The sequence below is a fragment of the Gracilinanus agilis genome, chromosome X (genome assembly GCF_016433145.1).
Source record: "Gracilinanus agilis isolate LMUSP501 chromosome X, AgileGrace, whole genome shotgun sequence".
NCBI lineage: Eukaryota > Metazoa > Chordata > Mammalia > Didelphimorphia > Didelphidae > Gracilinanus > Gracilinanus agilis.
The window spans coordinates 8,362,719-8,379,720 of NC_058136.1; the positions used below are offsets into that span (position 1 = coordinate 8,362,719).

A 17,002-nucleotide genomic window follows, 5' to 3' on the forward strand; every position below is an offset into this window, starting at 1 on the left:
CCAAACCCAGCACCCTTTCCCCTGAATCATACTGCTTTTGAGGTTCTGACCACAGCAGAGCAGTCCCTCCACTGAGTCTGCCATTGTGGTAAACAACCAACCATTCCTAAAATTCTTAATGAGAATCCTTCTTCTCTGCAAATAGAACCCTGGCCAGAGTTGCAGTGTTTGCCCAGCCTTGAGACTTTAGTGGGAGCAGCTTCACTCTGTGCCAACCCAATAAACACTTTACCTCAACGTTTGGCAGCTCCAAGGACTTCTCACTCAGTGCCTAAGCCAACATTTTAGCTAGAATACCAGAGCAAGGAAGTCAACGTCAAGGAGGCACAGCTCAAAATCGATGAGCCTCCTCATGCTTTTGACGTAGCTCTTCTCCTTCTAGTGCCATCTTCTTAACAGAGGCCCCAACTAGTAGAAGTAATCCTTCTCTAAGACAGGATGTCCTGGGTTCAAATCTGACCTCAGACACTTATCTGTGTGACCGTGGGCAAGTCACTTAACCCCCATTGCCTAGCCATTACCACTCTCCTGCCTGGAAACCAATACACAGTATTGATTCTAAGATGCAAGGCAAGAGTTATAATAAAATAATAATAATAATAACTATAGTGCCTGCTTCACATGGCTTTCGTGAGGCTCAAGGGGGAATGATATGTAGAAAGCTCTTTGCAAACTTTAAGTAGCCAGATAGATGTCCCTTTTGGATGTTTCATCCTCACTACTAGATTATAAGCTCTTTGAGAACAGGGACTGGGTCAGCTTTCATCTTGACATCCCCAGCAGCTGTATGCCCGTCCTAGGTGTTTGCAGAACTTGCTGTTAGCCATCAGTAAGCAAGACAAGCTCTTTTGCGTTGTTTTTCCAGTACTAGGAACTGATGGAGATAGACCCAGTCAAGTACTGCCGACTCTACCACCACCTCCCCCACCCCAGAAAAACCCTTTACACCAGGAGAAATACAACCAGTAAGGAAAGTCATTGCCAGGAGGAGAATCAGGAAATGCTATATGAAGGGGTCAGGAGGTAACAGATAATGGAGAACTTTGGATGCCATCTTTACTTGATAGGTCATAGGGAGTCCCTGACAATTTCTGAGCAGAGGAATGAGATGGTAGGACCAGATCTTTGCATGGATCTTTTCCTCAAGGAGAAAACTCCTCCACTGTCCTTAGGACTTCTTTATCCATCCCTCAGCACCCTCCCCCTAGTCTCCTTTCCCAGAGCCTATCTTCAATATTCCTTCTGACAGCCTTCTGATAGCATCAGGATCAAGAGACCATGCAATTCTTGGCAGGGAAGAGAGGCAAAGTAAGGCACAGACCTTTACAGCTGAACCGCCATGGCGTGTTTGCCCTCTGTCCTATGAACCACGCTCCTTCCCTGTCCCCTTCTTCCCCATCCTCCCCAAGGCCCAAGGCCAAACCTATGAAAATGATAGGAGTCAAGTAGCAGCCCCTCCAAACTGGGAATAAAGAATTCAGATTCCTTTGCCTGACATTTGAGTTCCTCCATTCTCTGACTCAATCTCACTCTTCTCTCCTCTACACCAAGCCAAGCCTTTCCCCACACACCCCATATTTTCCCACCTCTTTGCTTTTATTTAAGCTATTTCTCATATCTAGAATGGCATCCCTCCCCTTCTTCACCTATTCTAACTCAGCCTTTTTTTTAATATTTTATTTTTTCCCAATTACATGTAAAAACAATTTTTCATTTTCCTTGTTTAAAAGTTTGAGTTCCAAATTCTCTCCCTCTCCTCCCCTCTCTTGAAAAGGCAAGCAGTTTGATCTAGGTTATATAGATGCAGTCATGCAAAACATTTCCATATTAGCCATGTTGTGAAAGAAAATCCAGACCAAAAAAAAAACAAGAAAAGTAAAAAATAGACTTTCCACCCATTGCTTCTCCTTCTACCCCAGTGGGACCAAGAAAAATGAGTCTTTTCTCTCTTCCTTCAAAAATTAGAAGCTAGACCTCATGTTTCCCAGAAGCCTTCTCCTGTGCATGCTACCCATTCCCACTTCCTTCAATGGGTTTTCAGCTTGGTACTCCAGAGCACAAGTTTCCTCTTGCATAGAACCTACACCTCGCCACCTACTCACATGTTCATTGCAGTCATGAGCACAGTGGGAATGGCCTTTGGAGTCAGTTGATCCTCTCTGTGAACTTAGAGAGCTTACTTTACTGCTAAGACCCTTCATCTGCAAAATGAGGAGAGTAGACTGGATGACCTTTAAGAGTCTACAAGTTCAAGTCAGTATTGGTCTGTCTGTTTGTCACAAGGAAGGCTAAGGAAAAGAAGATGGCAGGCTTAGTTGGTCCAACTAAAGGAAAGATTTTAAAGCATACTTCTGACTCCAGGGGGTTCAGTTTTCTGCCCTTCTGGTATCTTTGGAATTATCAAAACTAGGAGGGGGCTGGTAGGAGAAGGAAAAGACAGATCTTGATTAATATCTGGAGACTAGCAGGTGCTTCTACTGTATTTATAAATGTGTCCCATTTATATTTGTATTGTGTCTCATAATTACAACAGACTTGCCATCTTGGATAATAATGGTTCCCATTTCTATGTTGCTTTACAGTTTGCAAAACTCTTTCTTCACAGCTGCCCTGACGAAGTCAGTGCTATTAGTATATACCCATTTTATAGATGGGGAAACTGAGACTCAGGGAGAAAAAATGACTTGCCCAAAATCACCTAACTAGTATGTCTCAAAGGACTCTTTCTGCCTCCCCACAACTGGCCTTCTTGTGCCTGCCAGAGTCACCCCTCTCTTAAAAACAGCTCTTTAAGAGTTCTGGATCAGAGATCCATGATTTATTGACTCATTTCCAATGGATGAACTAGACAGTCATGCCTCACTATGCTCTACCAGTGATGTATTGTGCCATGGAGGTGGTCTCAGCATGAAGAAGGCTCTGCTGATGAGGCATAGGTTTGGGAAGGCTTCAGGGACAATCCACTAAATCATCAAGAGGTCAAAATCATCCCCAATAGAGGGAGGTCCCATACTGAAGAGTCCTATAAACACTGATGTCACAAGCCAGATTTCAGTGGAGTGGATAGGGCACTAGACTTGGAATCAGTAAGCCTTGAGTTCAAATCCTGTCTGAGATTTACTTACTAGTTGTACGACTGGACAAGTCACATGACTTCTCTGAGCCTCAATTTCCTCATCTGTAAAGTGCAAGAGTTAGACTTGATAGCCTCTAAGATCTGTTCCTGCTACTCCCATTGTCTAGAGCCTAATCTTGTTATTTAAGAACTATTCTCCTCCCACCTCCTTATTAAGATGTCTACTAATCAGGATTGGTTCACCTTTGCCAGCGTGGTACCAAAGGATGTACTGTCAGGCCAGTCAGAAGGAAGACACACCAAGGTTTCAAAGACCCAGTTAGCCCTCATTCAGAGCCATTTGGCCCAACTGAGGCAGCTGTTTTGACCCACTTTGTTAATAGTTTGTGTACTCTGTTAATAAATGGATAAAGCTTAGGGGATAAGGAGATCTTTTCCATCTTTGAGTCTATGATCCTCAATGGGCTTCAGTTTCCTCCTGTGTAAAACAAGGAGGCCTCTCTTTGAACAAGGTCTCTCTTCCCATTCTGAAGCGATGGATACAAGAATTACACTGGCCTGGCTTCAAGTCATGGCCCTTGACACTTCCAGAGTGACCTTGGGCAAGTCACTTTTCTCTCTGAGCTTCAGTATCCCCCTTAGAAAGATGAAGAAAGATGTGTGTGGTCATACTCATGTTGCCTCCCTCACAGCCTGGTTGTGAGTAAAGTTCTTTGGAAAGCTTAAAATCACAAGGGAAAATGGGGCTCGTCATTATTAATAATGATGAGAACAATCAATTATCTGATGGCATCTGTAACATGATGGACTATTACCCAGAGCCACTTGGGCAGGAGCCCTGCCAGTTTAGGCAGCCAAGCCTCCAACAGGTACACTAAAGGATTCTCAGCAAACACTTTGGAATCCCAATCCCAGAATGGTTTCTTCAATGGTGAGGCTCATGGGGTAGTGGATCAGAAAGCTTGCTGTTCTCTCACAGTGAGCAAATCCATTCCAGATGGTCTTAATCATCTTTCATCTGAAAACGCAAAGCCAAGTGACTCTCACTCGGCAGAGCTGACCTGTCTGTTGGCGTGTGTTGTCTTGGCTTGCTGAGGAGAGGGCGGAGTTGAACGAATCAACAGCCAGGAGACAGAGGCTGAAAGAGCCTCAGTTTCTCCATCTGTCCAATGGGTTGAGGCAATGAGGAAAGGCGGATTCTGAATCAATCATAATTTATTTAGCACCTACTAGGTGCCAGGCTCTGCGATCACTCTTTAGGACTTCATGATGTAAGCATGTGGCATTGATTTATTTGCCCTTCTGTGTGTGTGCAGCCCATTGTGGGGTCAGTGTGTGAGCAAAAGATTCCCCTCTTCACCATGCTTCCCCCCTTCTCTCTTTTGTCTTGGTTAACCCTGGACAGATCCAGTATCCTCATGCTTAGCAAACACATTGTTCAGAGATTTAGAGCTGAAAAGGGCCTGAGAACCTAGCTAATTCAACATCCCTCTTGATTTTCTAGAGAAGGGAAACTGAGGCCTAGAGGGATACAGTGACTCATCCAAGGTCATACATAGGAAGCCATAGGAGGGTCATCTAGTCTTATCTCATCATTTTACACATGGGGAAACAGATGCTCAAGGTCATCTAAATAGAAATGAGAAAATCTGGGATTGGAACCCAACTCTGAATCTAGTATTCTCTCTACTATTCCATGCTGCCACTTTATAGGATTCTTAAGATTAAGCTTCTCTCTAAGTCTATAAAAAAAGCCAAATAGTAGGTGAGGCTTTTTATCTTTTTCTGTTAGTCCAGACCTTATGGTTGCATCACTCTGAGTGTGGAACTTCCAGTGTGGTAACTACCTCCATCAATACAGAGCAATGTAGTTTGGTGCCCTAAAGAGTTGTCTGTTGAACTTGGCCATAGTCCCACAAGCTAGTATAGCTCAGAGGCAAATTTGAATTTGAACTCAGGTGCCCCTATTTCGAAGGTTGTCACATCATATACTCTGTCAAGATACCCCTCAACTGTGCTTGCTAATCCTGTCTCTTTATTCTAGGGCCTATTTGGTATGATTTGGTATGTCACCAAGGAGGACAAAAAGCTCCCCCTCCAGTCTTTTCATTTTCATTATGTTATTGATTTTTAAATTATTTTTATTATTATTATCCAGTGAGGTCCTTTCCAGCTCTAAGATGCTATTGTAGAAGCCCCACATCCTCTCTCTGCCAGAGTCCCATGAGTTCTGCTGTAAACACACACAAGAGAATGGGGAAGGGCTCAGAAGGTGTTACTGATCTAGGGGCAAAGTCATTATCTCCCAGCAACCCTACATATATTCTGCTGCCTGAGACCTCCAGGGGCTCAAAGCACATCCTAATATGCAAGATTTTCCCAGCCTCACTCAGGACAGAAGTGACAAAGGCCCCACATACACAGGTGTAACACAGAGAGGTCTCCCTTGGCTCTTGTGCCTTCTCTTTCCTTCCCAAACTGGGAGGATTGGTCTAACACTACCTCAGATGCCCAGGTACTCCCTACTTTGAGTCATGGCCCACTCCAGGCACCTGATGGGAAAGAGGCTGGTGTCCTTGGCATGACTGGCAATGGCTTCTATCTTCCTGCCCCAGAGCTCCCCTTCCCTACCTCTCCCCATTATGCTAATATATATATATATATATATATATGTATATATATATATACATATATATCTTCCTAAATGTCCTGATTCCAGATTCCTGGGCAGAGTTTCCAGGTCCTGTTGACCTCTGATTTAGTGCCTTCTTCCTCCATTGAAAAGTACCAGAAGTCACTTCCTCACCCCAACACTCTACCCACTACAGAAATGTTCCATCTAGAAAAAATGGCATCCCAGTCTTAAGGACATTTTGTGGAACCGTGGGAAAGCACTGGTTCTGGATTTAGAGGCCTTGGATTCAAATCATGTCTTTGACACCATGTGTTACTATGTGGCCTGTGTCATTTGGAATGGCTGTAAGCCCTTGGAAGACTACAACTCCCAGGACTCTCTTTTACAACTTCCCCTGACACCTCCCACTTCCTTTGTGGGAGGTGTCAGGGGAAGTATAAAAGGGAAAGTTTGGCGCCTTTTCGCTCTCTTGACCATGGAAGCTTAGCTCTCTCTACCCTGGAATGCTCTGCTCTCACCAGCCAGAGGCTGAGCCCTGCAGAACTCTCTCTTAGTGCCTTTTTCCCTTTCTGTCTATCTCCTGGATTTTCCTAGACCTTCCCCTTTCTAATCTAAATAAAACCTAGCTGTTCAAACCCTAAAGTTGCTCTCTGATCATTTATTGGAGCCCCTGAAGGGCTCTGGTCAATTTCCCCTGCCAGGACTGGGACAATACCTTCCTTTCCCTTCCTCTCTTCTTCCTCCCATTCATCCTATCCTCCTACCTTCCTCCATCACTTTCACCACAAAGAGGCCATAGGCAAGTTGCTTTACCTTTTGGGCCTCAGTTTCCTCCTCTATAAAATGAGGAGATTGGACTAAATGGCCACTCTGGCCCCTTCCAGCTTTAGATCTATGTTCCTATGTATGACCTTAAGCAAGACCACTCTCAGGCTCCTATGGGGGCAGTATCCCTCTCAGGCATGGGCCAGGAGCTAGGAGGAGGATATAATTTTGATTTGCAATTATGAATCTCCCAGGAATACTTGTGGCCACTAATGACCAACCATGAGCAGTGTGATTGGAGCTCATCAGGTGGAGAGGCTCCAGGCTTAGGGGATATCTGAGAAAAAAAGGCCAAACCTCCCCATTTCCAAGAGAAGGAAACTGAAGCCCCAGGAGGAAAAATGACTTACTCAAAGTCATACAGGCGGTAGCTGCACTGGTACTCCAAGTCAGGTCTTCTGATTGCTCCAAATCGATTCTTTCCACTACAATGCTTGCCGCCTCTAGCAGAGAGCCCCTGCTGGAATGATCAAAAGCCAAAGGAAGCAAATTATCCCAGTTCTGCTTTCCTGCGATTCTTCATTAGGAACTTCCATATGTCAATATCCTGTTTATTGTTCTGCAGAGCTTCCTAGGCGACTGTTGAGCATGTCCATGTTGAGCGGCTCCCTTTGGTTTTTCAGTTGGTTTGTGGTTTTGTTGTTATTGTTTAAATGCATCCCAAGAAGGATGGGAGGAATCATCCCAACTGTTGTGGGGTCACAATCTCTACACTCATTCCATGGACCACTTCAGGGCTTTGGAAGAACATCAGTGTATCTCTGTGGCTCCTAAGCTGCCTCTTACATTCAGACGAGACTCCTCTACTGGTATTCCACACTCTCCACGGCCTGGCCTTGACCTACCTAGAATGAAGGGACTTGGGTTCAGAGCCTTCCTCTGACTTTGACTCCTTGGGCCACCTTAGACAATGCATTTCACTTCCCTGGGACCCCCAGATCTTTTCTGTACAACCAGAGGGTCAGACCAAATGGCTATCAAGTTCTCTTCCAACTCTTCATCTAGGATCTTATGGATTTTTGCAGCCTTGTATCCCACTGCCCTATGCCCATGTTCTAGGCTCCACGTCTATCAGGGCTTCTCCCCATCCTTCACTCTATGCTAGGGCTCATACCCAGCCCATTCTGGAATGTGGGCTCCCCCACACCTAATCTCTGCCTAACATAATCCTGCCAATTCTTCATGGTCCTACTTGAACATAATCACAGCCACAAAACATTTTGTGACCTTGCAGAGCAACTTGAGCCTCTCTCATGTTCTTGGCTCACTTTCTTTGCTAGTTATTGGCCCATGAGATTTGTTCCCCACAAAGACAGTCAATTCCCAGAGGAATTGTGGGATCATATCTTAGAAGACTCCTAAGAGCTCACATTTCTCTGGGGTTTCAAAGTTTCCAACAGATTTTGCCTCATAATGGTGCAACAAAGTACCTAGGACAAAGACTTCTTTGAGGCCTAAAACTGTGATTTCATCAGTGTGAGGGAACTCCCAGTATGGAAGCTCTTTCCATCAGCATGAACAGGCAATTTGTATGCCATCTTCAACTTATTGCTTTAGACCAGTGATTCCCAAAATGGGCGCCACCGCCCCCTGGTGGGTGCTGCAGCGATCCAGGCGGGCAATGATGGCCACAGGTACATTTGGGGACAGTGAATAACTGTAAGGGGGCAGTGATAGTATGTGGCAGGGGCGCTAAGTCATATTTTTTCCGGAAAGGGGGCGGCAGGTCAAAAAAGTTTGAGAACCACTGCTCTAGACAGTTATCTAGGCCTCTGAGAAGAGAAGGACTATGTCCTCATTTTGTAGATGAAGCATATAGTTGAGGAATAGCACTGAAGCACCTGGCATATACCAGCGTGGGCTGGGCACCAAAGACACAAAGACCAAAATGAACCAATCACTTCTCAGCAGTCAATCAACAGACGTTTACTAAGCACCTGCTCTGGGCCCGGCACTGTAATCCCGAGAAGGAGACAACACGTCTACATACACGGATAGGCATGTGTATGCATTTCTATACAGAAGGAATACAAATAAATAGTGAGCTAATTCAGGAGGGAGGGCTCAAGACACTGGAGAGATTGTGAAAGTTGGGGGTGACCAATGAGCTGCCAGTTGAAGGATGACAGGAATTCATGTGACAGAGATGAGGGCGTTCCAGGCATGGAATGAGGATGATGAGACCAGGGACAGGAAATGACTTACCCAGGGTCTCACAAGCCAGCAAGATCTAAAGTTCTCAGAACCCTCCTGATTCCAGGTCTGGTCCCATTGCCCGTCTACCATCTTTATATCTTCCAAAGCCCTAACACAGGCCACCGCGTAGAGTAAGGCCTTAATAAATGTCTGTTTTCACTGTGGTTTAATTCAATTGCCCTTTGCCTAATGGAGCAATCAGATAAGAGGGATGATCTTGTGGGCCTTCTACTGAACCAAGCCCCAAATCATCCCTAGACTACAGGAGGAGTGATATCATGGGCCTCTGCTTCCCCTTGCCATTCAACCTGCCTGTTGGCAGGGCGATGGTAGCTAGTCCCATACATCTGCCGAGTTGGTCAGTCAACCTCAAAAAGAAATCACTCAGACACTCTGATCTCTCCCAACGCCAAACCCTTGAGTTCAGCCCCCACCCCAGCTGGCTCAGCCCAAAGCCAGTCCTTCATCTGTCCACAATTAGAGCTGGGAGGGACCTTCAAGGTCACCAAGTCTAAACACCTCATTTCACAGAGGTAAAAACTGAGACTTGGAAGAGGGACAGCTGCATCGCCACTCCCCTGGACCAATGGCTATCAATCCATCAATCCCCAAGCATTTATTTGATACTTATTGGATACCTGTGGTAGGCCTTGAGGATAAAAAGAAAAGCAAAAACAATCTCCGAACTCAAGAAGTTTACATCCTAATGGGAGAGGTAACATGAATATGAAATAAAATATAAATAGTAGAAATAACTTAATACACTTGACAGCAGCTGAAATCTATTTCTGTATAATAACAGTATTTCCTGGGCTGCAGTCACAATGAACTGACCGGCCAGTGGTCACCCTCACTGTTGTGAATGAGGCTGCTCCTGAGACAGCAGGCCCAGTTGAGCCTGGTCTGAGCCCAGATGTTGGATTTGCAGCCTGTCCAACATATCCTCTGAGCGACTGGATATCCAGGGGCACCTCCATGTCATGATGAGGCATCTGAGGCAAGCACCACCCAGGAAACATCTTCAAAAAGAAAGATGGGCCTGTTTTTCAGTAAGAGCAAGGGACAGCGGTAGATGGCTAGAGAGCCACCATTGTTCTCTGCTTTCTCTTCATCCTGGGGCTTTGGGGAAAGTCAGATCAGATGAGGTACAGAGAGTCTGCAATAGACCTTGAAGGACTATAGAAATGTTGACTTTTATTAAGTTTATGCTTTTACATCTCTTTATTGAAAGAAACTCCATCACAGAATTTCAGAGCTAGAAGGAACTTTAGTGCTCATCCAGTTTGTCACCCTCATTCTACAGAGAAAGAAACTGAGTCACAGAGGATAAATGACTTGGGCGATATAACATCAGAAACTTTAATTTTTTTACTTCATTCTTTCAACTAACAAGAATCCTTTTCCCCAATTCCTACCTCTCCCTCTATGAATATGTGTGTATGTGTGTGTGCATATATATAATAAATGTGTATATACAATATTCTATCATTCCTTGTAATAAATCTTCATAGTCAAGAAAAACACATCCCCCTTGTCCATGTTCAAAAACTCCATGTCTCATTCTTCTCTCTGAGTCTATGACCTCTCTTTGGTCTTCTGGAATCTTCATTGGCCACTGCATGAATCAGAGATCTCAAGTCTTTCAAAGACATTTGTCTTTTCAATGTTATTATGTAAACTGATCTCCTGGTTCTGCTTACTTCACTCTGTGGCAGGTCATCCAAATCTTCCCATCATGTTTCTCTGAAACCATTCCCTTCATGCACAATAATGTTCCCTCACGTAGATATACCATAACCAGTTGATGGGTACTCCTTTACTTCCCAGTTCCTTGCCACTACAAAAAAGCACAGCTATGGGTACTTTTGCATTTATGGGCCCCTCTCCTCTTTCTTTAATCTCTTTAGGGGTACAGGTCTAATAGTGCTATTAATGAGCTGAAGAGTATGTGCAGTCTAGTAACTTTGGAGATGTAGTTCCAAATTGCTTTCCAGACCTGGTTTGAGCAATTCCTAGTTCTGTCAGCTGTGTACTAAGGTGCTCATTGTTAGCCCCTCTCACCCAGCTCATTCTCCCTTTCATTAACTCTGCCAGTGTAATATATTCTCCTCAAAGGAGTAAAATAAAGTGGCAAGAGGGTAAAATTATTAGCACAGATGGACTAGAATGTCGGAGCTCGAAGGAGCCTTAAGGCTTACCTAGTCTCACTTCCCCCTTCATTATACAGAAGGGGAAACTGAGGCACCTACTTCTATGATGATGATCATAAAATATCAGTGACTTATCATACAATATCAAAGCTGAAAGAGCCCTCTAATCCAATCCCCTTCTTCTACAGCGGAAAAAATGAGGCAAAGAGAGGAGAAAGGGTGGTATCTCATAGCTAGTTAACAGCAGAACTGAGACTAGAACCCAGGCCTCTAGGCTCTTTCCACTGCCCATTGGTACCCAAGCAGAGTCTAGATGCTCATACATCGGGGTGTTGCCAGAGAGATATCCAAGGTCCTTGCCAATGTTAAAAAGTCAGTCTTGAATTTTATGGGCAAGAAGTCAAACTTCTTTGGAGGCAGAATATGCTAGAGTGGCTCGAGAAACTGAATCTCCATGCCACCTCTCAAGTCAGACTACTCGCATGACCTCAAGTAAGTAGCTTGACCTTTTATGGCTGTAGTCTCCTCCTCTGTCAGATGAGAAGCTTGGCCCTGGGAGGTCACTCAGAGGCAGATGAGACCAGGATCCTCTCTCTCCAGAGCCATTGCCCTCTCCACTGTCTCACACTATGTCCCTAATTCCAAATGTTGCTGCTGTAACTCTATGTCACTTAGGAAACATTAGAAAATATTTGTGTCTCTTCCTTTCTATATAATCCCATTCTTTGGTCTGCATATTTCCAGCAAAAGTGAGCAGGTACCTCAGGCCTGTGGGAAAATAGAGTTCAGAGAAATAAATATGTGGGGTTGGTTAATATGGAGCAAAGATGAACATTTCAAGGCTGGCTAACTGAGTCTGATCTGTGATTTTGAGTTCTAATACTGAAATTGCTCATTTGGAAATTAGCCAGTTATTTGGGTCTCATCTGTGATGTGTGTCCCTGCATGCACAGCATACAACCACAACGGGAGGGCCATCTGAGTCACTGTTGTGTGCCCATCTCCTCAAGTAGACACTCTAAGTGTTGAGCCCATCGTCTTTGGTTCAGTAGTCAGTATCGTCAGCCAGAGCCTCTCTGTGGCGCAGGATGAGGCCCAGGGAGCTGGCTGGCAACCTGACTCTTCCCGAGGAGCAATATTCTCCTCTCTCCACTCTCATCCTTATTCAGCATGCCAGGTTGAGAAGCTGGAAGTAACCTCCCTTCCTGCTGCCCATTGGACAGTCATACACACACCAGAGTTCGTGAGAAGAGACTGCTCTAAATGATAAAGTAAGGAGGGCCCTTCGAACAGAAAAGGTCAGAGCTAGACCTTAGATCCCAGAATGTCAAAGATGGAAGACACCTTAGAACAAAAACATCGGAGCTAAAAAGGACTTAGAACATAAAATGTAGAATATCAGAGTTGATAGGGACCTTAGACCATAAAAAGTCACAGTTAATAAGAATCTTAGAACATACAACATAAAAATGTTAAAACTGGAGAGGGATGGCCTTAGAACACATAAAAGGGAACATCAGAGCTGATAAGAATCTTAAAGCAGAGAACACTGGAGTTAGAAAGAAACTTGAAACATAGAACATAAGCTGAGTTGGGATTGACCTTAGAATATGCAACACAAAATGTTTGGGCTATAGCTGACCTTAGAACACAGAACACTGGAGCTGGAAGAAAACTTTGAATATAGCCTAAACAGGAAGGTATCTTAGAGTATAAGATGTCGGAACTAGAACAGACCTTAGAACATAAAATACACTGTGAGAGTTAAAATGGACCATCAAACGCAGAACAGAGAATGTCAGAGCTGAGAAAAACTTTTAGAACATAGACCATTGGAGCTTGCAGGGCCCTGAGAACATGTGGCACAAAATCTGAGCCAAAGGGGTCCTTTTCAGTCGAGTCTAACTCCTTTTACTAACTTAGTGATATCTATATTTTATTAGCAGATCCATATACGAGGATATCATGCCCAAACCAAAAATATTCATGGGGCTTAATTTCTTGATCTCAAAATTACAGAAAACTATTCCCACCCAACCTTAGACCATCCACGCTCTCTTCTCCTTTTCATTCCATCCTGGGTAGATCTAGAATACAGAAGAGTGAGGTTGCAAGGGGTTATTATAGGGTCTTGATAAATCAGATATGAATTAATTTAAAATCAATTAAGAATTCCCAGTAAATGTAAGTGAGAAGAGACAAGAGCTGAGCAGGTGACTTAATATCAATCAATCAATCCTGGTCCTAGACTCTTTGTTTTCAGTTGATAGCATATGGTTTTTTTTTATTTAAAACTCTTACCTTCCACCTTACAATCAATACTGTGTACTGGTTCCAAGGCAAAAGAACGGTAAGGGCTAGGTAATGAGAATTAAGTGACTTAACCAGGGTCACATAGCTAGAAAATGTCTGAGGTCATATTTGAACCCAGGACCACCCGTCTCTAGGCCTGGCTCTCAATCCACTGAGCCACCCAGTTGCCCCCAATAGTATATGTTTTGTGTCTCTGTATCCCTGGGTGGCATGATCTGATCCAAGTACACAGAGCCATGGAAGAATGGGGTTAATGATGGTTATTTTCAGATCTAGAGGGGCAGTACATGCAGGATGAAAGAAAGACTCCAGGAGGATTAAGACCAGATTTAAAGAGAACTTGTCTCATGTAGAAGCTAATAAATCCAGGCTAATAAATAAGCAAATGAGGGTATACAGGACTGCTTACACTGACTAAATAATTACATCATTTCATCAGTTTAAAAAGAATAACTTTTAAAAATGAAAACAAGTCTTTGTTAAGGAACTTAATGTCAGTAAAATAAAATGTATAATTCTCTTTACAGAAAATATATGTAACGTCAGTGTTTTGACTGTTAGAGGCCCTTTAGTATAAAATATGTGCTTTTTAAACTTTGCTCAAATTGAATTTTAAATCGTTCAGACCTTCCTAGATATGCAAGCAAAAAATGCAAGAAAAGGAGCAAAGACTAAACTGTCTGGATACTTTTAGCAGTCTTTGACTTAAAAACAAGATGGAGGTGCTTTTTGCCTGAACTATTCAAAAATAAGATGGTGGCCATGCCTACTGTCCAGGGTCTTTCAATAGGCCCACAAATGGATTCAATGGCCTGTCGGTCTCTGAAGCTGATGATTCCCTGGCAAAGACTGCTAAAGTTCAGCGAATGGTTACCATGTCTACAGATGCCTAAATACAAGGCGTTTTCAGTTTAAATAATTACCTATTATTTTTTCTCCTCTAGGATTCTCAATCCTCCAGGCCATTATGGAGGCTGCCGTGCAAAACAATTGGCAAGTGACAGCGAGGTCTGTAGGAAGCATCAAGGATGTGCAGGAATTCCGAAGAATCATTGAGGAAATGGACAGGCGTCAGGAGAAACGATATTTGATTGACTGCGAAGTGGAGAGGATCAACACAATTCTGGAGCAGGTAGAGCCATGTTCATTGAGCTTGTTACCAGTGCCCCAACTTGGGGCACCCCCCTAAAATCTTTCGCACATCTGCAAAGACTCCATGGCCCAATGGACCCAGAAATGGTGATTTTCTTCTGAATCCTTGCCACCACATATCACTCCCACCAGTACCATGCCCCACTCCCTCCACTCCCATGTGAAGTCTGTTGACAATTGTAGGCTCTGAATTGATACCACTTCAGCCAGAGACATATCCACGGTTCATAGATAGCTGACTTTTCCAAGGTGATCAGTGCATTTCTCTTTCAGACAGACCTTACTGTAGCCCAGGGGTCGGCAATGTATGGCTCTCGAGCCATATCTGGCTCTTTTGAGGGCCAGATACGGCTCTTTCTGCAGGAGCCATAAAGTCCATTTTTTTTCAGGCGCTGTTACAGGAGCGGCACTGTGAGCACTGTACGGCTCTCACGAAATTACATTTTAAAAAAGGTGGCGTTGGGGGGGCAGCTGGGTAGCTCAGTGGAGTGAGAGTCAGACCTAGAGACAGGAGGTCCTAGGTTCAAACCCGGCCTCAGCCACTTCCCAGCTGTGTGACCCTGGGCAAGTCACTTGACCCCCATTGCCCACCCTTACCAATCTTCCACCTATGAGACAATACACCAAAGTACAAGGGTTTAAAAAAAATGTGGCGTTTATGGCTCTCACGGCCAAAAAGGTTGCCGACTCCTGCTGTAGAGGGTGCTATCATACTCAGGAAAATGAAGAAGAGGGGGAAATGACAATTGAATTCAATTAGGGTGAAGCGAAGTGAGATGAGTTGAAGTGAAGTGATTTTGTTCCCAGAGCATGGACCTAGAACTGTGGGATTCATTGATCTGTCAAAGCATTCCTTGTTTCAATCTATCTCCTGGTGGAAATAAGTGGTTAACTTTTCCTCTATTACATACTCTGTGTTCTCACCAGATTGACCCACTAACTGTTCCATAAACATGGAATTCCATCTCCAGGCAACCTGTCCTTGCATGGGCTTCCCCTCATGCCTGGAATGCTCACCCTTCTCGTCGTTACCATAGGGTTCAACTCAAGTACCACCTCGAAAAGGGTCTTTGTGGATTCCCCCATTTTCTTAGTGTTCTCCTCCTGAAATCTCTTTGTATTCATTTTGTACTGACTTTATATTTTATTCTCTCTGGGCATAGAAGAGGAGTACCCTCCTCATCTCCTCTTCTCCTACTTCCCCCACACCCTATAACAGAAGCTTCTTTTTTTTAATTAAAAACCCTCACCTTCTGTCTTGGAATCAATACTGTGTATTGGTTCCAAGGCAGAAGAGTGGTAAGGGTGGGCAATGGGGGTCAAGTGACTTGCCTGCGGCCACACAGCTAGGAAGTGTCTGAGGCCAGATTTGAAACTGGGACCTTCTGTCTCCAAGCCTGGTGCTCTATCCACTGAGCACCCAGCTGTCCCAGAACATAAGCTTCTTAAAGTCAGGGATAATTTCTTCTTCTTCGGTGGATCTCCAGATAGTAGGAGCTTAATAAATGTTTCTTGGATTGAATTGACTCAAGAAGCCAACCAAACTTCAGGATTTAGCATAATGGTCTCATGTTTCTAATATCTGGTGGAGTTTGTTTTTTCCATGGAATTACCAAAACGGTTTCTAAAGTAAGAGAGGAAAATAGCCACTCAGGTTTCCAAAGTACTTTTAAGGTTTAAAAGCACTTTGCCCATGACAAGTATTGTGATTGCTGGGCTTCAGTTTCTTCGTCTATCAGATGAAGGGGCAGGCTAAATAAATGGTTTCCTAGGTGGTGTCCAGCTCTTACGATGCTATGATTTTTACAGAGGGGGAACCAGAGACTCACAGAAGGGGAAATGACTTGCCCAAGGCCACACAGCCAGTCAGTGTATGAAGCAAGATTTGAACCCAGGTTTCCTGACTCCTCTGTGGCTCTCAGGCAGTATCCAGGGCTCCAAAGTGTTTGGTTATGTCAGCAAATGATGAAGGTAAAGCTGCCCTTCAGAGGCCCCAGATTCAGAGGGCAAATTAATTCCAAAACCTGGGCAAGCATTCCGGGGAATCTGTGCCCAGAGAGCAGGCCAATAAACGCCCCTTCACACACTAAACAGACGATTACAGTTCAGAATGAAAAGTCCAATTGAACTGTGGTGAAGCTGGAGCTGCTTGCTCATCCAGCTCTGAATACATAGTCTGTCTATCCCGCCTCATTCCCACCACAGTTCCGTTCCACAGACCCAGCCGGTCCAATGGGCTCCAGGCCCTAGAGCCTGGTAGAGTGTGAGCATCCCTGGGAGAGCAGCTGGATGACCGTTGTCAGAAGACCTGAAGGGTGGGGGATGAGCATGGGACCCTGTAATGCTAAGCTTACCATTTGTCCCTTTGCTAGAAGATGAGCCCCTCCAGCCAGTCTACCATGTGGCTCTAATTGTGCCACGTAGCCCATGTTCAAAAGCACGGGCATTATCTGCACCCCTAAATTGAGGCTCGAAGGCTCTAGAGCTCAAAGAGTAGTCAAAAAACCAGAATTCAAATCCTACTTCTGATATTTACTACCTGTGAGGACTCTGGGTCACCGTTTCCTTCTCTATGGAAGGAGGTGGTTGTACTAGCTGGCCTCTGAGGTGCCTTAAGTGTGACCTTGGGTAAATCCCTTCCCCTCTCTTGCCCTA

The 17,002-nt window shown here is 44.4% G+C and overlaps 1 protein-coding gene across 1 annotated transcript in view; it reads left to right on the top strand.

Annotated features, from left to right (window-relative positions):
* LOC123253484 (glutamate receptor 3-like) overlaps nt 1-17,002 on the top strand; it is a 121,043-nt gene that overhangs the window by 45,964 nt on the left and 58,077 nt on the right. The window contains exon 2 of the mRNA XM_044682670.1: nt 14,140-14,327. Within this exon, the coding sequence (XP_044538605.1) occupies nt 14,140-14,327 (188 nt within the window). The remainder of the gene's footprint in view (nt 1-14,139; nt 14,328-17,002) is intronic.